General features: G+C 42.7%; 2 protein-coding genes across 3 annotated transcripts in view; both read right to left on the reverse strand.

The window, feature by feature from the left end:
- frmd5a (FERM domain containing 5a) overlaps nt 1–12,284 on the reverse strand; it is a gene marked incomplete at both ends in the record, with an annotated part of 44,161 nt that extends 31,877 nt beyond the window's left edge. Inside the window, one exon of the mRNA XM_079743852.1 lies at nt 12,183–12,284. Within this exon, the coding sequence (XP_079599978.1) occupies nt 12,183–12,284 (102 nt within the window). The remainder of the gene's footprint in view (nt 1–12,182) is intronic.
- A 2,222-nt stretch (nt 12,285–14,506) lies between these two features.
- On the reverse strand, nt 14,507–22,210 carry malt3 (MALT paracaspase 3). 2 transcript variants are annotated; one of them, XM_079744153.1, is made up of 15 exons: nt 22,108–22,210; nt 21,817–21,889; nt 21,583–21,707; nt 21,305–21,443; nt 20,927–21,102; nt 20,623–20,719; nt 20,056–20,091; nt 19,753–19,956; nt 18,814–18,991; nt 18,641–18,715; nt 18,310–18,437; nt 17,214–17,363; nt 16,284–16,438; nt 15,852–15,965; nt 14,507–15,694 (listed from the first exon to the last, which is right to left on the reverse strand). In XM_079744153.1, the coding sequence occupies exons 2-15, from the start codon at nt 21,857–21,859 to the stop codon at nt 15,383–15,385; spliced, it is 1,932 nt and encodes a 643-aa protein (XP_079600279.1). In that variant the 5' UTR covers nt 21,860–21,889; nt 22,108–22,210; the 3' UTR covers nt 14,507–15,382. The 2 variants fall into 2 exon arrangements, with proteins under 2 accessions (XP_079600279.1, XP_079600280.1); XM_079744154.1 differs by having other exon boundaries at nt 22,104–22,178.
- Nucleotides 22,211–23,564: the final 1,354 nt, after the last annotated feature.

A 23,564-nucleotide genomic window follows, 5' to 3' on the forward strand; every position in this document is an offset into this window, starting at 1 on the left:
CATTACCCCCCCCCCCCCCCCCCCCCCCCCCAAACAAAGCAGCGTTAGAGCACTGATTCCCACACTGTAAAAGCAGTGTTTCTCACGCTGACTGGAATCCGATATCGTGTGCGTCGTCCTGTGTCTTAAGAGAGCAGTTTGGGTTGTAAATACAGGAAAGGAGCAATACATTTGTTCATTCTCTGTGACCCATTTATGTCCTTTTGGTTGTTTCCGCTATGTACATACGAATGTAGGCCCATGTCATATGTATGTGCTATGTATGAGGTGGCCTGTTCATATGCTGGTGGTTAGTGGTATCATTATATAGATAGAAAACACAGCAATGCTGTCATACTTTAAGTTACTACAAAACCTTGACCTAAGAAACACTGCCTGATGAAACCATCAACCTAATATATATTTAACAAGTTGTAACTGTAACAAAACAGAAGTACCATGCAATAGAGGCAAGAAAACGTGCCAAGGTAGAGAATGATTGCAATTTCCATTATTAGTTTCAGTCCTTGAGGATTTATTGTTCTCATTAGTCTGGCAAGTTGAGGGAACATAATCACTTATTTGGGCAGGAGGATATGTACGCTCACACACCACTGGTTTATACTGCCATAATAGCGCTGGAATCAGAAGCGTGTGTATGCATGCACACTGAGTATAAGAGATCTTGCCTTTCTGCCAGAGTCAAGAATGCAATGAGAGGATTGGGTGAAAGGAGTTGAGATGCAAGTCTGCAGTTTGTACTATGCATGCAGCGCACCTGGGTAATGATAGAATGAACAGTTGCCATGGATACGGGCTAATATAGCTTCCAAGAACGTGGAAATAACATCCCTCTTGCATGCCCACATGCAAGAGGGAAAACAGCCATAATAGTTGGACATGCTATGGTAATGCATACATTAGCCTGTGTCAGAACGTCATACATGATGTAATCGACAATAATTGTATTTTTGATTGACAGGAAATGGAAAGTACCACAAATGTAATAAACACCCTATACGACCACGTGTGATTCCAACAGGCCTTCTCGGTGGACTAGATTCTCAACGTTTTGCCATAATCCTGGGTAATCCAGCAGTGGCATAAGGCATCTTCATGGAGGGCTAATGCCTGTTCCATGATATCAGGGGAAGGTCAGTGTGAGAGACTGCTTCCTGGACCACACATGGATGGCAGTACATTTTATTCCAGAATGGACTGTGAGGAATAATTTTGAGAAACGGTTATAGACTGTTTTGACCTTATTCAAATTTTAGTGATTGACACATCCCTGAGAAACACCTAATTTTTGTATTCAAATTGTACTCTGTACTTTGTATTTCATTTTAATTCTGCCGTCACACCTATACAATGCAGATAACTGCAATGATTCACTGACAAAACCCTCTTGCAGCGGCTATCCTCTCTTCAAATTTCCAATGATAATTAAGATAATTGATTGTTCAAATAAATGAATGCAATTTGTCAGTCTGATAATGTCATTGCCATTATGACATTTTGTCAGTACATAATAGGGTGGCATTATCGTACACAATGAGGCATTTTTATGTTATGTTATTATAAAGCTAAAGAAGTTGTCCTGAATCTAAATCTAAACTTTCCTAACATGCGCACAATAATAAAAATATCTTCTATGGTTTATTGTTATGATTTGCTATAACCTCCAACAGATTATTGTAATTGTTTAAGGGTGATTTTCTCAAGGTTACATTTTGCACAACTGCTGAATTCATCAACTCATTGCTCGTAATAGTTATAGCCACATAATTATAAATACTGCCACTATATAGCTAGAAATGTAGAGGGATTTTTGAAAACATTGTGTCATTTTCAATGCCCAATCACATTAACACATACCAGTCTCACTAAATCCACAAAGTAAATGTTTTGTTTACCGTAATATGCAAATTGGTGCATATTTAAACACATAACAAATCATGTGAATAAATGAATAGTGGGATAAATAAAGTGACCAAAAAAAACAATCAAAAATTTTTGTTAATATGAATCTGCTAATATTTCATCTTAAAGAAGGAAAGGATTTTTTCACCTGTAATACCTCCCCTAAGACTGTTTCCAAAGAGCCTGAATCATAAAGTAGGCGTGTCAGGTCAGTCTTACGATAGGTGTAGTGGCAGTGTGCATTGCCGATAACACACAAACAAACACACAATCATCAAAGGATCCTACTTCGAGAGAGTCTCAACATGCTGTGTGTAATATAAAACCAGTGGGTGCTATGTCCACTTCTCCAGTACACAGCCCAGACGAGATCCCAGGCAAGACATTCACCAGTTTTCTTAGAGACACAATATGGGATTAGGTGTCCTCTGTTATTTGACACAACCACAACCGATCCATAATGCAGGACCCAGATGAGCACTACAGTATTGTGGGGGGTATTGAAGTTTGAAAGGGAATAATAAACAACTCGTGCTAGTAAGCAATTTGCTTACCCTGTTTCCCTGTCCTTTTGAGAATCAAAGACGCGTGTCATGGTTGGTGATAGGATGGGGGAGGTGAGCTTGTTTTGTAAACCCTTCTGAAGATCAGCACGGGGCAGTGTGCTCAAGCATCCACCACTAAAGGACGCTGCGCTGCCAAGGTTCTCCAGCTCGTTACCGCCCTAAACACTGACTCAGCGAGAGAGGGACTGAAGTTCACAACTCAGTTTACAGCATATGTAGATTTTTTGCTCAACAAGCAATCAACGTGGGGGTTGTTCAGGGACAAGTGCATCCAATTTGGATACGATAACCCTTGCTTGGCATTACACCTTAGTCGATTCCCCGAATGTCCGAACCTCGCTATTGTTCAGAAGCTCATGAATAATTCAACAGATCTCCGTTAATCCATTATTCAAAGAGCAACTTGGATTTTAAAGGGAGCTTCTGCGACAAGCAACAGGTTAATTAGACTAAAATACACGTCAGCGCACCAAATCCAGATCCTCAATTTCCTCAGGCATCAAAGGATGATGAATGAGCCCAAGATGGAAATATGCTTTTATTAGGCCTCTTAATTCCCAAATGAATACAAGGACTCTATCCACCTTCATGTAATAATATCCTCAATTATCAATTCTGTTTTGGGAGTGAAGAAAAACGCCACTTGATCCCATCTTCAGTCAGATACATTCCAGACCAACAAACAACCTCTAAATAACCAATTCATCAATTCACGAGACTCAGGCTGACAAACACCAGAGTGACCTCCTGTCACTCACACAGACCCTGGGACCCTGGGCTGGCAGGGGGCCATCCAGTAGGGGCCCTTGGGTGGCTCCTTAATGACCACCGTTCTGTTTGCCATCCTGGTCAATTATAGAAGACAGTTCCCTTGCTGTCTGGAAGGAAACACAGGATTTATTTCATAAGGATGTAATTACTCAATCATTTGTAGAGATGTTATAGGTTAGAGGTTATAGAGATGGAAATACTCAGTGATGTGTCGTAAGGTACCAGAAATGTAAAGTTCCCCTCGCCAAGGTAACCTAAGGAATTATAAAATATGACTTGCATTGGGACTTTTGTGGAACAGGCTGTGAACTGAACATCTACAGTAAGAGGAGATGTCATCTTGGATTTTTGTATCCTAAATGTGGCGTAAAAGTCATTTGATGATTTTCTTGGTTTTAAAGCACTAATGGGAACACGATCTTGATAGACTGCCTCTGAAGTGCAAAAATACCTAATTGTCTTGAATTCCCCACTGCCATTGCCAAGTATTATTACCATGTCTTATGTTTTGGCAGTGAACAGTTGATGCTCAAAAACATCAATATATTTTTAAAGTAGTAGGTCTATGTACTTATTACAAAATATGGGTCTTTTCAGAATAGGGATGGGGGGGGCTGGCCACTTGGATGACTGACATTTGTGTGTGTCATCACTGTGGCTGCATGGACCTGATCCGATCTGATGTGCGCCCCGAAGACGCCGTACCTGCCTTGCGTGACTACAGCTAAAAATAGCAGGGCGGGACAGCAGCGTAGCGTCAGCACTATTAGCACCGTAAGCACCGTCAGCACTATTAGCACCGTTAGCAATGTGGGCGCCACCTCAGCATCCTCCTGCAACGCTGACCTCCCATTGATCACCGTATTAAGACAGGCCGATCCATTCTCCTTGAATTTCAATGAGCCAATTCACGCCACTTCAGGAACCACTTGAATCCTATATCGGGAGATGCAAGCGGCTTTTGCATTTCCGATGGGATTCACGACAACACTCCTGCACTGTAGTGGATGCATAATGAGTTAATTAGTGTTATGTGTGACACCTGTGGTTATGCTACATGAAGCCTCTGTGAAAGGTTTTTTTGGAAGGTCGAGGGGCAGCACTGCTGCTGACACAAACCCTCCAGGCTCCCTTTCCTGCTGCCATATGGATCCCTCTCTCCGTCTCCTTCCTCTTGACGTTCTCCTTCTCTTTCTCTCTATCTAGTGCACCCAGTTTGGAGTTGGTTAGGAACGTGCCAGTAAGTGTTTGAGTCTTTTCACGCCACCATACTCTGTGTCCACAAGCTCAGAGTAATGGAGGAAATACAACATTTCTAGAGCAAACATGCTCCGCTTTGGGGTGTGTCCTGGGGAAACACGACAGGGTTATTTCACTCTGGGTTCTTCCATAGACCCGATAGAGTCAGAGACTGCTTCCCATGCAGCCTGGGTAACCCAGGGGATAAACCTGAGGACATGGTTCCCATAACACAGAGGCCCGAGCATTTCAAATGGGAATGGAAAAAATGCTGACATTTTATCTGAGAGCTCTTTTACTCTCACTCCAAAGAGATCGTTCAGCACACACATACTATCCCTCAAGCAAACACCAAACATATGTTGGATAAAACTGATAAAGCCCATCAGTCTCCAATTAAAACAAGAGAGAAGCAGAGGCTTTGAACCAAAGGACGGCATGCCCTGTAACAGGTACGATGCGCTCACTAGTGGCAGTGTGCCAGTAAGGCAGCATTAGACATACAGTCCCGGGGCGGCGCCCCCCCTCCTAAGACCCCCTACTGTGAGATAATAAAGGCAGCCGGTACAGTGGAGGACAGGAGAGGAGACTAAGGATGTTATTGTCTGTCGTAGCCAAACAAACGGCCTCCTGGAACGCCTGTTCTATCAGGCACAGAGACTTTTGCTACAGGCCTGCTTCTCTCTGTCTGTGTATGTGTGGGTGTGTGTATGTGTGGGTGTGTGTGTGTGTGTGTGCACGTGCGTGTGTGCATGCATGCGTTTTTAATTGGCAGTGTTGGGCAGAGTATTGAATATGTGAAAAATAACCACATTAAGCTATGTTTGAATCCAACTTATTCAAGAAATAAAGCCATTCTAAAACACCCAGATGAAACTAATGTAATTCCACCCGTTGGTGGAGCCTCTCGCACGGAAACCAGCAGGCAAAAGGTCCCTTTGATTAGAAAGGAAATTATATGATTAATCAAAATCCCCTGCAGTTTATTACAATTACGGCGAACATACTCCAAGCGCGGAGTTCATTCATTGGACATGATTAATGAAAGTCCATTCCAAACAAAGATGATGCAGAATCCCGGTTAGTTCCTTACACATTCTGGGTTGATCGTGTGCTTTCGCCAGCAGGACTTTTTGTGCTTTTGTGTGTGTGTATTCGTCGTTTTGGCTCTCTCGACACTCATCTCCTCTGACCGTTACGCTGACACACACGAAGGGAGAAGGAGACTGATTGCATGACTGAATTGCTGTGGGTGCAATCTTTAGGACCAGACAGACATGCAACAATGAGAGCCATCTAATGACATATCACTATGGAAGCCTTTATTGTTATAATAAAATAAGCTTGTTCTCCTGCAGGAAGATATAGAGTCATATGCGCACCCCACACACACGCACACACGCACACACACACAGAAACACACACAGATACACACAAACACACACACACACACACATTAGACTTGCATAAAATATAAATATTCAGGTAGATTCAAGGGGTGGGGAAGGTTTGATCTACCCTCAACCCCACTCTGGTGTCAACGGCATATTGCAGCCACACAGCACGCACGCACGCACGCACGCACGCACGCACGCACGCACACACACACACACACACCTCTGTACATAAGAGGATTGCAGAGCTGTGAGTCATGATACACCTGAGAATAATGCTTTGTCAGTGTTTTGAACTCTGAGATGAAAGAAAATTCTCCCCACACAGCTCAAGTATCCTTCTGCACAGCCACAGACACATCTGTAGAGTAACCAGAGGGATTTGTCGTTCCCTTAAACACACACACACACACACACACACACACACACACACACACAAAGCAGATGGCTGGCTGGAAAATAATATGTATATATATATATACATTTAAATATATATATATGTAAAGCCCTTCAGGCTTATAACACGAGACTCGTTTCACTGCCAAATCCCTCAAATAAAAGCATTATGAGGTTCCATCCATGCCCTGCAATGACAGCGTCTTATTGTTCACCCCATCACCCTCAACCGCAATTGAATACCGTTGTACCCTTGAGTTGAAAAAGCAGGTTACAAAAGTCCCTGAAAAGCAAGCATGTGCACTCGCTATACGTGTGACACGACATGGACACAACATGGAATCGCTGCTCATTTGCGATAGCATATGATAATGTTTAGACTTCATAAATACATCTCAATGACGAACAACCGACTTTGGGGACTCTCTAGGCTAGAAAAAGCTGGTGACCTGTGTTGGATTCCTCAACTGTCCTGTTTGAGAGACCCCGACGGAGGGGGAGACGGGCGAGGAGAAACCAACACAGGACGCTGGTGAAGCAGCAGGGTGGATCAAAAGGGTGATAGAAACGGTAATAAGAGTGGAGGAGCCAGGAGAACCATTAGGCTGAGGAACCCTGCGGTCCTGCAGAACAAAGGAAGAAGGAGCGAGTAATAAGGTGGAAAGAGACGGCCTGTGGAGCAGGCAGGGAGGCCCTTCTGAGTGGGAGCATGAGGGAAGAAAAAGGGACTCGAGTGATGGGGAATGAGGAGGCAGATGGAAGATAAAAGCAGAGGAGGCTTTTGGGAGGCTTTGGTCCTTTTAGCATCACACTGTAAAATATAGTATGACACATACCATTGCAGTATGACACTGTAAAATATAGTATGACACATTACACATTACATTATAGTATTATACTGTATATTATAGAATGAAGCTGTACATTATAGTATGACTCTGTACATTATAGTATGACGCTGTACATTATAGTATGCAAATGATGTCCCTGATAAGTCATTCTATATGATTCTATATGTCATTTTGCCACCATGACAACCACATTTCTAGTTTGTGATTAATAAAGTTAATTTATCTCAAAATGTATATTAACAATGTAATTGAAATTTGAACACATTAATATGGATGAAGGTTAGCTAAATGTACAAAGGCCACAAGGGATAATCTCCATCCTGAATAATGTCTGCATTTGAATGTAGCTCACAAATGTGTTATTTCGCTGAACCTTTGATCATGTAGATTCATTTGAATAATGATCTTCTACCTATGAAAATTGCCATGTTTACTGATTCGTTGTTTTCCCGTAATGCTAGCCGTGGCGATGCCCTGGGGCCGTGGCGCGGCGCGTCAGCTATTAGGATTCCACCGGAGCGTATGAACATTACCAACAAGCTGTGCAATTTGTTTATACAGGCCTGCAGGCTCCTTTCCTCTTTACAGTCAACCCCAAGCCCACAGTGGGACATGGGCTATTGACGGCATATAGGGTATAGAGTAGGCACACAAATTAGGCTTTAGTCGAATATCTGACCGTCTGAAAGCAGAGAAACCTCCATCTGAGTAAACTTAGCATTTAAATTCCTTTTGCATATTTCATATTTGTTTCGACTGATGGTGTTGATGAGGGCGGGGATAGTAAGCGCTTAATTGGGGAACAGAAACTCAGGCAGACGGAGTTAACTGTGAAAAAAGGGTCTTTGAAGTTTTCAAATCAGCACTGTGGCTGGCAACTATTGAAATACTCATGTTCAAATCCTCTTCTGTCTTCATCCACTGCAATATTGTGGTAACGAAACAGGGAAGAAGGCATCACTCCGCCCCTTGCTGTTTCTGGTTTCCGGCCAAGGCGCTGTGCAGACTCCCTCAAGAAGTTCTGCTATAACAAAGTAGGACTTCTGGACCAGAAGTTCTGCTATTAAAAAGCAGGAATGTCGGATCAGATATAAGGTATAGGGGGATCACTGGTGCTGCCTCAGCGGCGTCATTGTGAGGTTTGGGGGGGAGAGGTGGGAGAGGTGGGGGAGGTGGGAGAGTAAGTGTTCATGGCCACAGCTGGAGTGTAACCCCCGTGGCCCTCTCAGTTTCCCTCTGTCACCAACCACACAATGGAGGGCCGGGCAGACGGCTCTCCACACCCTGAGAGTCTGCGTGCCGGCCAGACAACCAGCATCTCTCACGCACACGGCGGAGAGAGGGAGGAGGATGGGGGGAGGTAAACAGGACATTGGCCGACACGCGCCATATTAAGCAGAAAAAATGCCAAATTCAGCATTGTGCCGTCCCAGTGCTTACTAGCAATGCTTGAAAAGTGATATACAGCAAGAAAGAGGGCTGTTCAAAGATGATTCATCACCACCCCCCTTTCTCTCTGTCCCTCTTGCTTGCAAAATAATTCAAGCTAGGAATGGACTGGAAATGATTCCAATCTGGCAGGGATATTTCACAGCGATGTAGTTAATATTACTCACTCGACATCTCTTCTTTAGGAGCCAAACTTAATTTTAGCTGTTGCTGCAACATAAAAAATGCCTTAACACGCCTTGATAAAATGCTTAATCTTTGCAATTCAATAGGCCACGTCAAAAAAGAGGCACCTACACGCGATTCCTCACAATAATCACATTTGAAATAGATAAATGGTTATGTACGGTCGGGTGGTTGCATTTGTGCATATCCAAAAATCTATTTGGGATCCACACACAGCTGTGGTCAGTACAGTATAGTGTCCATGTCTAGCCTGGGATGTAGGGTACTGTCTCCTTCGTAACAGGCTAGGACAGCTCAGTCACGGCCCTCTGCACACACAGAGAACGACGGTGACCACAGTGAGCGACGCCCTCCTGAGATTAGGTTTCATCAATCATTCATGTCTCGCACACATTTTATAATCTTTCATATGCAGGGCAGCAACAAGGTGGACGGTGGGAGAGAGAGTGTCTGAGGGCGCACCCTTCTTTAGCCCCGATAAATGATGAGCGAAAAAGAAGCAGGCACAGAAAAGTGCTGTAGGGGGCTTACCCTTCAAACAGACCCTGAGAGGGGCAAACTAAGAGAGAGAGAGTGCCCGAGACTGAAAAGGAGAGAGAGGAGAAAGACAGGCAGACAAGCAGGTAAGCTGCAGATAGACAGACATAAAGAGATGCAGGAGTCAGTACTTTCAAGAAAAAGGAAAATAAAATAGAGCACTAAAACAACCCCTCATACATACCGCCACCCCAATTTAAATGTTAATTGCAACTATGGGCTTGTATAACAAGCAACCAAAAAAGGTGTCTAAATAGCCAGTCTGTACGGGAAATGTGAGCGCAGCAGACAAAGAGAAGGATACAAGCAGGGGTGGGTGCGGCCTTAGTCACCTCAGCATTCATCCAATGGCAGACAAGGGGAATAAATTACTTCCCAGTGTGCAAACGCAGCTCTTAGGAACAAATGCCTGGCTCTTTGGCCAGGCTCTTTCTCCAACGGCAGAGTGGGAGAAGGGGGAGGTGGGGAGCATTTCCCTTGGAGAAATAAAGAGATTGCACATATTGGCAGAGTAACTAGGAAGTCACCGTAGCAACGTCTTAGCCAACATAACGAGGCACACACAAAGCCTGCGGCCCACCTGACCCACGCTGGGTTATGTACAGAGGACGGTGTCCTCAGAGCCACCTGGGAGACAGCACTTCCCCCCCACACACTCACATACACAATGGGCTGGATTACATGTCCAAATGTCAGTAGGAATGGGAGAAAACATGTCAACATAAGGTGATGAAGCCCTTGGGACCGGGCACTACCGCGGCTCATCAATAATGGATATGATAGAAAACCAATGACGATAATGTTTGGGGGTTTTCGCTTCTGGAGTCAAACACACACTATTGATTTTTCCTACGCGTGGCTGGCCTATGCTTTGAGTGCATCCTGTCTTTGTGGATACTTGCATACAGAATGCACTGGGAGCGGAGGCCGGTCTGAAACAAGGACAAAGTCAAGTCCAAATGTGGTCATGGATCAGCATGATACCACTACTACTACTACTACTACTATTGAGGCCTATCATCCCATCAGGGGTCCTGAGCTGAGGCCTAGAGCCGTAGACCCATAGAGCCCCGGCAATCATGAACGAGCGGGCACCAGTCATACCCAGAGAAGCATGAGGGCTGCCTCCGCTGTGACAGATTGTAACAGATTATTTCCGCTAAAATATGGTTTAATAGGAGTAAGGCAGACGATGTCGACCTTTGGGTGAATCCAAATTAGAGACAATTAAAGCGGATCACCGGTGGAATGGACACAGGTCTTGTGGGGATGACAGAAGAGGAATCTCAAAGCGAAGTGATGGAGAAGCAGAGCTCAACGCAGAGGAAAGAGGAGAGACAGAAGGAGACAGAGAACCAATGACCTAGTTACACTTCTGCCTGCTCAAGACCCCCGGTCTAGGTGTCCTGGAATCCTGCAATAACCTGGTGGCCTGGAGGCGGAGGTAAAATGTGCTGCTAAATAAAAACAATCATGGTCTCTCAGTCTCTGGCAGCCAGTAGCAGAGCAGTAGCTGCCTTTTGAGTTGGAGGAGCATTGTGTTTCTACCCAGTGTATCGCGAGAGCCAAGAGTGCCACAGGGTCACGGCAACACCAGAGCATTACGCTACATCACCACCACCCCTAACACCCCCGCCCTCCGCTGACGTCACACCCCAAAAAGCACAGGACACTGCTGCAAACACAGCACACCTACTGGCGGAATACACACACACACACACACACACACACACACACACACACACACACACACACACACACACACACACACACACACACACACAAACACCACTCTTTACCAATCCATAGACAGGGAGGAACAAACAACAAACAATGGAATTCAAAATGACAACAGAAATACATGCTTCATACAGGTGTGCTGAAAGAAATAGGCCATCTCTTGATGCATCTTCTACATGTTGCTAACTTGAAAGAGACACATCTGAGGATTACTGCAGTTACAGGTGAACACCGTATCCAGCCACTTGAAAGCAGGGAAGAAGACTGCATCATTTTGACAGGGGCCATCAGTAAGCTTTGATTAAACAGGGCCTAACATAAACAGACAAGTCGCACTGAATGAACAGGGCCTTGTGTTTACTATGCATGTATGAATTGATATATTCATACTTATGAGGAAAGCTGTTATGGAGATGTGTGTAAGCCTATATAGGGTTGTCCCGTTATATCCTAGTGTGTTTTCGCATTAAAGCAATAGGATTGTCACAGGAAGTGCCTTATATCCATCTTTAACCCTGTGGTAATATATATATATATATATATATATATATATATATATATATATATATATATATATATATAGTATGGGGTAATCTTAACAATATTAACAATGAACTATATTAATGCCTAGATCGTTCCCTTGTATTTTGATTGCTTTACAAAATAAACGTTAAATATACCGTCTTACTTTTGCAGAAATATTAAATAGCTTTCATTATTTTATTATTTTAACATTACATTTAACATTATTTTATCATACGTCTCCTTCCATGTGTGTCCCAAATCCATGTGTACTATCTCAAGCTAAATATAATATGGCATAGCCTGCATGTGGAGGCATCAACTAAATCTCATCTTTGATCAGCTAAGGAATAAGGTTGGTTTGTTCTCCTCTGTCTCCTTCACACTAGCAGTCAACCCAGTCCCATAGCTCTATACAATAAGCGTAGCGTGCAACTGAACATCGTGCTGGTTCATTTGGGCTAAATAAATGCGTAATTCTGTATGGACAACAGATGAACCAGCTCCCTGATAAAGAGCCGCAGGACCAGCAGACACTTGCCCGTCCCTTCGCTAAACCATTCTGCACGCTTCCTGCAGCCAGGTCAGTACAATCGCAATAAATAGCGCACGAAGAACAGGTGACTCACCTGAATGGTACACGTATATTCCGTATCATCCAAGAGTCTGACGGTGCAGTTGTATTCTCGTTCAAGATTCCTGATGCTGCCACTCATAAATCGGCTCAACATCTTCTCAGAAAATTGCTGGTCGGCGTTCTAGGACCAGAACAATCCACTAAACACTGCATAAATGATGTCACATTGGCCACATTCTTCGGTCACGTAAACGAGCCCCAGCTACCGATACAACCGCCGACGTGTGATGCATCTTTGTCCCATCAAGTGTGCCAATGCGAGGCTCGAATCCTAGGACGTCCCCAGATCCGCGGCATCACCCCCACCGGCGCATCACCGCTCCGCTGTTCACCAATGCAACTTTAGCATGAGGGCGGGGCCTCTTGGTGATGGACGTCAAGAAGAACCAACCAAGGGGTGCCCTGGTCATTTGTGTACTTCATTTACAACGTATATGTTTCCAATCCAGGCCCAAATGTATTAAACCCGTATCGATGCTTCATGTTTTTGGGCCGAGACAGAACGTTAATGGTTGACTGGGTTGTAGCCTATGTTTTTATTATGTTCCTTCATGCACATCTCATGATTAGCGGATTTTCCGCTAATCATGTTATCCAATAATTCAGAAATTATTTCAAGAATTAAATTTGTACATCTGGTGTGCAGCAACACAAACTAACATAAACCAGCGTGTCCATTGATGACGCCTAGCTCTCTACGAAAAAGCAATTTTAAAGCCACCCTTAAGGGTCGCATTATCTTCTAAATGTAAATAAGTAGTACAAAAAACAAATAATTACGCAGAATATAACTATGTATATATTCGACTGCGTGAACACTCTACTTTCCACCAACTTGAAACGGCGCGTCAGCTCTATGCTGCCCTCTGTTGGTGAAGACTTGAATAAATTATACGTTTTGTATTTTTTTCCACTAAATTCTTGTTTAATACTCTGTCGAATTATCGAGCATGAATTTAAAAAACAACAACAATAAATATGCAAAAGATAGACCCATATGCCGTGACATTGTGAATCAATGCCGTGACCCGGATTCGAACCGGGGTTGCTGCGGCCACAACGCAGAGTACTAACCACTATACGATCACGGCGAGCTACCAGGGCCGTTACAGCAATAGACAGAAAAGAGCATAATGAACCAAGCACAAAGGCAGGTGTTTCAAACTCGGAGGCAAAAGGGGACGCTACCCAATATCATTTGATAGCACTATATCAGCTCCAATAGTCCGAGATCGTGGTAGTTTATTGTATTAATACAACATTAAAGGTTATTTGTATGTAATTCTACGACAAAAATAAGTGATAAAGAAATTTTGTCGTACCGTTTATAACTTGTCCCTCGTGAATATTTTGATTTATAATCGTCATAAAGTATAAGGTTGGTCATGAAGTTCGATCCCATATAGCGGCGTGGTGCGGGAGCTCCCTGCCCCTAAACCGCAATGGGTCGTGCGGATAACTCGGTGGATCAATTTACGTATACCACCTTTCATCCAACATTTATACAGATGGCGGGTGGCAGTTACACCCGCCGCAGGATGATCGAAGAGCCCAGCCTCCCGACACACACACACACACACACGCGCACACTCACACGCACACACCCACACACGCACGCACGTTCAGACGTAGCTGTGCATACACAATAATACACAAATAAAGATGCAAAATCATGCACAGTTTTTATGTTCTTGTGGATGTATTGCATTTGTATTATTGTAACAATGTCCATGAGCCAAATCCCAATAAGTGTTGTCTAGTCTACAGTAGTGTAGGTTAACCCACCCGGTCTCCTCACTAGCAGTTTGTGTTTGGAGCCAGGGGTGCGTTCGGATTACGCACTTTATTAAATATATTTATATTAACGCACCGCATTTATCGTACAGTAACGGTAACGGCGTTGTAACGACGGAAACAGTAATTAGTTAGATTACCCCGTTACTGAAAAAATAACGGCGTTACCTAACGGGGTTATTTTAAACGGCGTTATTACAAACACTGGTTATAGGCTACCTGTATAGCGGGATACATATAACAATAAAGGATCTTGATTCCTGAAATCTCTGAAACATTTAAATAACAAAACGGACGTCATCATCATATACATTTATTGCACACATGCGCTAAAATCAATGTCCGCAGAACATCTATCTTGGAATACTGAAAGCAGAAATATCTGACTTAATTAACAATTGCAAATTCCAAACAGTCATACAAGTTAAGGGTATTTTTTCTTTCACCATATTGTAGTCTCAAGACTATCCAGATTCAGACTCAGCCAAATGTTTAGTGTTTAATGTATTTATTTGCTCAGAAACGGCATATATAATACATAATATAATACACTTGTCAAAGTCCATGCACATCCCCAGCTAATGTCACACAAACAGACAGCTTTCCCCTCGTTCACATATCTTTACACGTTTATAAATATGATTCTTTGTCCACATATGTCTCCCTATATACTAAGGAATGAAACTGAGATTGCCTCTAGCTGCTCAAACTACAAAATTGACGGCAATGGAGAACGAAAGGTAGAAATTGCACTAGAGACAGACTTTCTAGGCTATTGTTGTTATATTTCAGATCAATACTGAGAAGAAAGGAAAAAGCAAATCAAACTCCTTCCAAGCTAAAATGGAAACGACATTCATATCATTGTCATTCAACTCAGATCAACTGATAAAGAGCACATGCATTATAAATTACTTACTTCCATAACATAGAACAATACAACATAAATTAATGTTATTTAAAATCCATAAGATTCTCAAGGTAAACCTACATGAAAGCATGCATCTTAGGAGCAAGGGCTGACCTCTTATCGGACTGCACAAATGGTGTGCCTCCCCATTATTACCAACACTTTGTTAGAGACAGCTTAGACCGATTTCACCCCTTGTATTGGACCTGTGATACTACGATACTAGTTGTAAAAGAGCGATACTATCCTACAGATGGTAGGTAATATGTCATTTCTCGCAGCTTGACCAACATGTGGCTATAATAGCCCTTTATCACAGAGCCGTTACAGTAGGAGGAGTCAACGTTTATCATAGGCACTGGCATGCCTCCGGACCCTTCATTAACTCAACACTTGTTTTCACTCCTTTAACACCTCTGTGATAAAGGCCTTTAGCCCTTATTCATCGTTAGCGGCAGGCTTTTAGCACCATAACCCATTCAATGAGGCTATTTCCAATGTTCATTTTCATCATTCTCTTCTGGCTCTTTGCTCCTTGCCGCTAGGACCTCCGCCTTCCTGGTGAAAGGCCGACATTTGTAATCCAAAGTCTGTTGGATTGGGGACTTGCTGCTTGAAACGCTGTCCAAACTTCTTGTGGGTGCTGCGTCAAGCATCTTGGCGGCGCCCGTATGCTGCTTCTTGTATAGTCCCCATGACGCCACTAGGGGGCGCCCTATGTCCTTCTGTTGGCTCTCTTTGAGGCGCAACTTACTGTCCACGTGTGTATAGTGTAGGTCCACGTTAATAACCAACGAGCCCTGTCAGAATAAATACAGACAAAAACATTCACTTGATCAGAATCTCTTGTATAGACCACAATGTGTGTGTGTGTGTGTGTGTGTGTGTGTGTGTGTGTGTGTGTGTATGTGTGTGTATGTGTGTGTGTGTGTGTGTGTGTGTGGTATGTTTTAATACCTGGAGCTTTTGAAGAGAACAAAGCCTAAGGATGCAGTCCGGGCTATCAGATCTGCTGTGTATCAGACTGTCGACCTCTGAAGTGCCTGGGCCGGAGAATATGTCCTCCACTGACTAAAGAGAATGATGAATTAAAGCAGTCTGTTAACAGAAATAGGAGCACCATCCATATTCACTGTCAGCCAACTGTATTATTACACATAAATTACAAATAAAAAGGTAAAAATCTTGCCGTACCAAAAAATTACAAAGCAGTCAATCTAAAGCGAGATCAGTCAATAGATAACAGTATTTTCCTACTTTTCATTCTGTCAAATTGTTTATACATATTTCATACGCCCCAAGAGATGTAAAAACAAATGTTACAATGCGTAGCTCGACATAAATACATACGGAGAGCATAAGGCCACAGGGAACAGCTGGACGACTCACAGGTTTGCTGGAGAGGGTTACAGAGCAGTCCTGGGTTTTCGGGCCAGTGTTCTTCACCGTTCCGAAGACCACCAAGACATTGGAGAACAGCGCAGAGAAGCTGACCTCCACCTTCACGCCGCAAGGGAAGGACAGCCGCGTCTTACCTGGTAGTGCTTTAGAGAGAAAGAAACAAGACAATTACATACAATTTATGTTCAATCTAATGGACACAATCGAGACGACAGTCTCTCGGTAATCATGGCCGGTTATTTTAAGCATTGTCCAGCGGGATCCACACCAAATAGTTCTATGTAATGCAGCCTTATCTTCCATGGCGTCGGACGCGGAGATGTGACGTCAACCGGCATGTGACGACAAGATTTAAAGAGGAAGGCCTTATTTTGAAAGCGGGGGCAGTAAAGCCACTTCCACCCACAGAGCCGTACAGTCAACAACATGCAACAGATTTCCTGTTTCATCTCAGCCTGAGCGATGAGCCGCTGTTGTGAAAAGAACGGCCGACATCCCACACAAAACCACAACACTTCAAACTTTATCATGCATCACGCACGGGTGTAGTGTCAATAGCACAGTGAAAGGCCTTGTCCCCGTCTGACCCTTCTGACACACTCCGAGACAAGTCATTCAATCATCGAAAAAGTTCCATTCACTGAGGCAAATCTCCCAATTTGCCTTTGTGAAATGTTAAGTGCTATATGTTATACACTCTCTTCCAGTAGATTGGATTTAGAAAGTAAAACATTTTTTAAATAATAAATAAAGGAGCCTAATTTCAGTACATTCCATCTGACTGAAAAGCCACACATCTACATATCTCATCCAAGCTGCACGTCTCTTGTCACCTCAAAGCCATGCTTAGGGGGGCTTAGGTTACAGGAGCAGAGGAGCAGAGGAACAGAGGAGCAGGTCCATAGTGCACTGGCATACCATTGGCTTGTCTCCAACAGGTGTCCCGCAGGTGGAGCTCCCGGGTGTAGCCTGTGGTCCTGATGCGGTCTGTGAGGGAGCGGGGTTCCTTCAGGGTGTGTTTGATCTCCACAGCCTGCTTCCCAGTCACCAGGGGGTCCAGACCTAAATCTGGGAGATGAAACAAAAAGACAGAAGAAGGGAATTCATGAATGCTTGCCCTTTTTATACCGGAATACAGCCTGAGTAAGGAGATGAATGTCTGAGCCTTACACTAGCACTAGGATTGCCTTTTGAAATAACTTATATCTTGGGGCATTCAAAACTCACTTTAATCTCCTTAAAGAAAAAAACATAATATAGTGCTAAATATCTTACAGTTGGTCTCCCTCTATCTGCCCACTATCTCTCCCTCTCTGCTTCTCTCTCGCACCCACATACAACCACACACTTCTGTCACAAAGTTGTGCATTCATGGCGGCGGGGGCTGATTTGTGCGTAAGGCCAAGAGGGTGAAGAGCTGGCACCACAACCGACAGAGCAGCTGTCTGCAAGCCTCAGGTTACTTCCTGTTCTTCAGCCAATGGCGGGAACTTCCAAAGAAAGAGGTTGTATCGTGCAAAGCAGTAGCAAATGGAAATGAGGCCAACACCAAAGAAGTAAACACACTGAAGGTATCTGAAATAGTCAGGTGCTATGATTATGAAGGAAAGAATCCCTAAAGAAAGTCGTCTAATTTAGCAGCAAATCAATCTAACCTCATCCTACTGTTTGGGAAATTCACATCAGTTATACATAGATATAAATCACTGGAGGTTAATAGCTAATAGCTCTAGCATTTAGGATACTTCTGCCAGGTGTTAACACAGTACAGAGTACATAGTACATACATACACAAAGCATTCACTAGTAAAATTAATTAAACTCAAATCTCACTCTGACCAAAGAGGTTGTCTACTTACTATACATCATCGCACCCTAACCCAAAGAAAACCCCCTAGTGATCCTAGTGCAGCTGCTTTCTAAAGACAAACCACTTAACACAACGTCTCGCTATCTTCCTCTCATGTGACACTCACATGTGGCCCAGAGCCAACGATTAAAGCAAGGCACTAACCTTCAGACACCTGCTCCAACACATGGGTGACCTTCCTGTCCTCCAGGATGTGCTTGTTCAGGTATTTGGTGAATATCCCGGTGCTTTTCCCTCCGTCCTGCACCTCAAAAGCCTCAGCGTCTTCACATCTGGCACAAGGAAAGAATAAGATCCATAAATAAGTAGTATGGGATGGAGGAATCCGCATTGATGGATTGATGTTCATGTTTTGAATAATTCTACATATGGCTTGGGAAGATGTTTGTTGTTTGGTTCCTACAGGTTAGGAACCAAAGGTTAACTGATCTATACTTAACTACTATGATCTTAATTCGTTATTTGGGGTACTTACGTGGCATAACCATACACGGTGTTCCCGCTAGGGCCCAAGGCCATGATTTCTGATGCAGCGCACGATTTGTTGTACCTAAAAATACACAAAAATGTAGCTTTTAGTTCAAAGAAAATCCTACTTGTCGATGAGAAAAAATGCTACAGAGGAATCTATTTTTTCAGCCTACTTACCATTTTCTGCATGTGTCAAGTAAGACTACACTCAAAGCGGTTTGTTTCTCCTGCATTCTGAGCATGATCCTCTGAACACACACACAGTTCTCAGGCCGGTAAGGTTGCGGGGCATCCACTGCCACCAGGTAATTCCTCCCCGAGTGTTCATACCCATGGCCAGCATAGTAGAACAGTCCTGTTGCAAACAATAAGCTAACTCATCACCTTATGCATTTGTACCATGAAGGCATTCTTCTTTAAACAATGACATCAGACATCATGACACATTTTTACACATGCATCAAAAAGGCCTCAGCTCAATCAGTGAATATAAATTAAAGTCCATGAAATCCATACAACATTTTATAATATTATATATTATAAAAATATAATATTATATATATAATTTAATAAGAATATAGATAGAACTTTTCACTACATTTGAAAGTCCAACATACCGCTTTAAGAGAGTTTGTTTGCAATCATATTAACTAAACTTAACTAGGACAAATGGCCCGGGAAATAATGTTTAACCTGAGGAGATAATTTTTAACTCATAGCCGCCCTATTCTGGCTTTCCTCAGCTCTTGTGTCTCTCAATCTCTAAAACAATAAACTATTTGAGGCCGTAAGATAAGTGTTAACACTGGAGTAAGGGTTAAGCTTTGAGCTGGTTGTGTTTCAAGCCCCCCTACTAACATAGCATGAAGTGAACAGTGTACTTATGAGCACTGGAAACGACTGAATCATCTCCTCATTATCAGACAATGACCAACATTTATTTTCACCTCGGTAACCTGCCCACCTAGAAACATATTTAAACACAGATTAACCCCTTGTCCCAACCATATGGCTATTATGACGCACACTATTTGTTGGTATGACAACGCTCCCTATCATCAGACACATTGGGTGGAGCTCAAACAACAACAAAGAGGAGCAGTGAGTTCCACTCACCATACACTCCGCGGTCCAGCAGGTCCAGGAACTTGTCAATAGCAGCATTCATATCCTCCTTGGTCAGGTCTATGAGGGACACCACTCTGAAGCCCAGCTGCTGCAGCAGGTTCCCCAGCTCGTGCACATCCATAGTGGGAGCCAATAGGCCCGGGTGGTGGGCGTAGTTAAGGTTACCGATGAGCAGGGCCACTTTGTCCGTTGCTAACACAAAGAGCAAACCAGTGTTTGAGTGAAAGGGACATGAAGAAATAATGATAGCTAACTAAAGTGTATTTCATCTTGTATTCCATAGGATTTTACCTGTGGGTGTTGGAGGATGAAGTTCATCAGTCGTGACTAAAATAACACAAAAAAAGAACACACAAAAAAATGACTATTTGCAAATATATACATTTTATGACCCTCTGTCACGTGTGGTTTACATGTTTTTTTTTATGTATTTTATACAGAATGATAGAAACTAAGCATAATATAAGTGGTAAGAGAAAAAGATACCAAATATTATACATTAATAAAAAAACAGAGAGCCGCACTAAAACTGGTTGCACTTTTGGTTGTCATTTCCTTTTTTTGATAAATCTATTAATAGTAACTTGACTTCCTTTTTAGTGCCAAGTAGAGAAGGGGAAGTACCTCCAATCCCAAACAGTGGAAAATATTGTGCAACAGAAAAATACTAACATGATCTAAAACTAAATACATGGAAATTGTTGGTTGAAAGCGGAAAATCTTGAGAAAGCCTGACAATGGAAAGTTGAAAGGGGATAAAAATGAAAATCTGAATCGCAAGAAGTTCCACAAACATTCAGTCTTTGGATATGGAGACAAAATGATCATGTGACCAGAACAGTTGGACAGTTGGCTTACCTATTCTAATGTCCGCTGCTTCCGTCCACCTCTCCTCCAGCACGTTGGACACCGAGCACAGATATGTTCCGCCATCATCGGCTGTCGTTTGCTCCAGCTACACTCACGACCAAAGGGTCATAATCATGTTATTACTTATGACCATCATCATAACAAACATCAAATCTTATTAAGAAATTCTGTGACACGCTAGACGTTTTGAAGAACCACAATCACAGCTGTGAGTCTTGTGACACAACATCACACGTTCATAAAAACAACTTTGTAAACGCTTGTCATTTGATGACCAACAGCAGCTCTTTACCTCAAAGGTCTCGCTGTTCTTGTCCTGCAGTGGCAGTCCGTTCCTGTACCACTGGTAGTGCGGCGCGGGGGAACCGAAGGCGGCGCAGCGAAGGGTGAATCCCCGGCCCACCTTGACCGTCTGGGACTTGGGGCTGATTACGATATGGGGCTCACCCTGCCATACTCTGGGCATGCCTGGTAGGGGTGTGGGTAAAGAACAACATAACTTAGTTGAGTAATAATTAATAATTTAAAAAATAATAATTCATTTTGTATAATAATGATATAAACCAATATATAAACAATATCACTAACTTTCGATCAAACAAACTGATATTATTATTACGCACACACACACACACACACACACACTTATCATATTCATATCAATTCATACCTGGCTTCACAATATCCAATACTTTCACACGGACCCAGTCACTAAAGACACAGTTGCAGAACTGGTCGTTCACACGACACACATAGAGCTGATTCTGTTCAGCCTTCACTTTCAGGTCAGCTTGAGTGCCACCGATCACCTGCAGGAAGACGTATTTAGAATTGAGCATGTAAGCAGTGTGTAAGGTAGGCCGGTGGAGGTTTGAGACTGCTGATGGAGACATAGTATGGTTGTAGTTTGTTGTTTGAGGATGTTGACGAGCAAACAATATTGCTTACCTCTTGTTTGTTTTCTGTAAACCACTGGTAGCTGAGGATACCTGTTCCTTCGGCACGAACACTCATAACCACTTCATAGTTTACTGGTACACAGACAGACACAGGATGGCGAACTATGGCAATATCTAAAGTGGGGGAGTGGAAAAAAGTTTCAGTTAACTTGAATCATATTATGTTGTTTTGAAAGGGCAATAGGTATGGGTCATATTACATTATTTATAGATAGACACATACCTTCGATCATGATTGGTAAGAGCTTCGATTTGTTTTCACTCATCACTGCATGGTCTTCTCCGTTTTGAGATACCTGCATTGCCATAATTGTTACAGGTAAAACAAAGCTCTTAAAATCTAGTAGGAAATCTTAAATTGACTTCTTGTCCATATCTGTTTTTCTTAATTTCATGAAGAATCACACACAACCACATATATTTTGCATCATAATGATAACTTACTAAATGTCAGAAGTAAAACAGAGCATCACGACAATGTATAACGATCACAATAACAAGTTTACTTACATACCTGCCGTAAAACGATGTGCAGTGGGGTATCACACGTCAAAGAAGAGTGCCTTCTTCAAAATAATCTCGACAACTTCATACCAAAAAGTAATGGTATGTCCTCTTCTGAGCCCTCCTGACATCCCTTTCCCGGAATACCAAAACAAACACCACCCACATTACCACAAACATTGTAATAAACCGGCCGCGTCAGTGACACCAAATCACAATGCTTGTCACAAACTTGGAAATACGCAGCTACAATAAAATACTATTTATATGATGGCTACAATGAGAAAGGTGTGTGGTTCCGTTTAAGTTACAATGTAACGCAGAGAGTAAATTTAAGTTACAACCGCAAGGCATGACGTTTAAACGTCAGTTCAACGTTTAATTTGGTTTTGGAAACTACATTAGTGTTATTACGGTAAACAAAAGAGAAGAAAAAAAGACGAAAGTAAGTGGGCGTTCTCTGTGTTCAGAAGGCTGAGATTTAGGCGTTGAAACTTAAGCGTTTGGGCCAACTGGAGGCAGCATATTAAAAACAAATTAAGCTAGAGACAGCCATAGATGATAGGTAGCATTAGTAGATAGTGATTGCTTTGTCTAGAAATTGTATATGCAAACAAATAAACAGGATTAGTTTTGTCTTATACAGATGTAACATATGATAACTTAGGCCTGTTATTTCAATGCTACAGCCCCCTCTTCTACAAACAGAATGATGAAACATGATAATTGACCATGTGACGTAAACAACGAATTAGTCTTGTGACCTTGGGTTGCAATGTTTTTGAGCTCGAGGCCAACTGTTGGGCTAGAAGGGACGAGCTCGAAGACGTCATCAGCTACCGAGCTCACATGCCGTTCAACACTTAAATGTCTCACTGCTTCGGTGTCTCACTGCTTCAGTGTTTCACTGCTTATGTGTCTCACTGCTGTATATGTGAGTGTGCAGCGCAATGGCGTTTGAAAAAGAAAATTGTGCGTGTGAAATGTAGATATATAAGTATAGTTTCCTTTTGAAAACATGTTTTTTTAAAAATTATTTTCCTTTTCTGTTTTATTTGTCTCTATGTTTGTGTGAGAAAAATACATTTTGTATAGTTTAATTCTTAACTAAATTCACTGTCTAGATTTTGGAAAATGTGATGGGCACTTGCACCTATTTGTAGGCCTTCTATAAATAGGGCCCTGCTGGCAACACATGCAAGACTATGATTGGCAATTGCAGTTTTACAAGTAGGACTCATAGGAATAGAGGCTCTCAGAGAATACAGTACCCATCTCAATGGTAAGCCAAAATCCTTTTATATGTTTTATGTTTAACAGTCGTTTGGTTGGAGAGATATTTGGAATGTAAAGGGCTTGTTTGACAAATAACAGCCCCTGAACGGCCTGATAGTCGATAGTATTTATAACCCTCTCATATGCTAGGACTTTGTTTGGTCAGGGAGGACATGCACCAATAACACTTCA

This window comes from Pollachius pollachius (assembly GCF_949987615.1).
Source record: "Pollachius pollachius genome assembly, chromosome: 9".
Classification (NCBI taxonomy): Eukaryota; Metazoa; Chordata; class Actinopteri; order Gadiformes; family Gadidae; genus Pollachius; species Pollachius pollachius.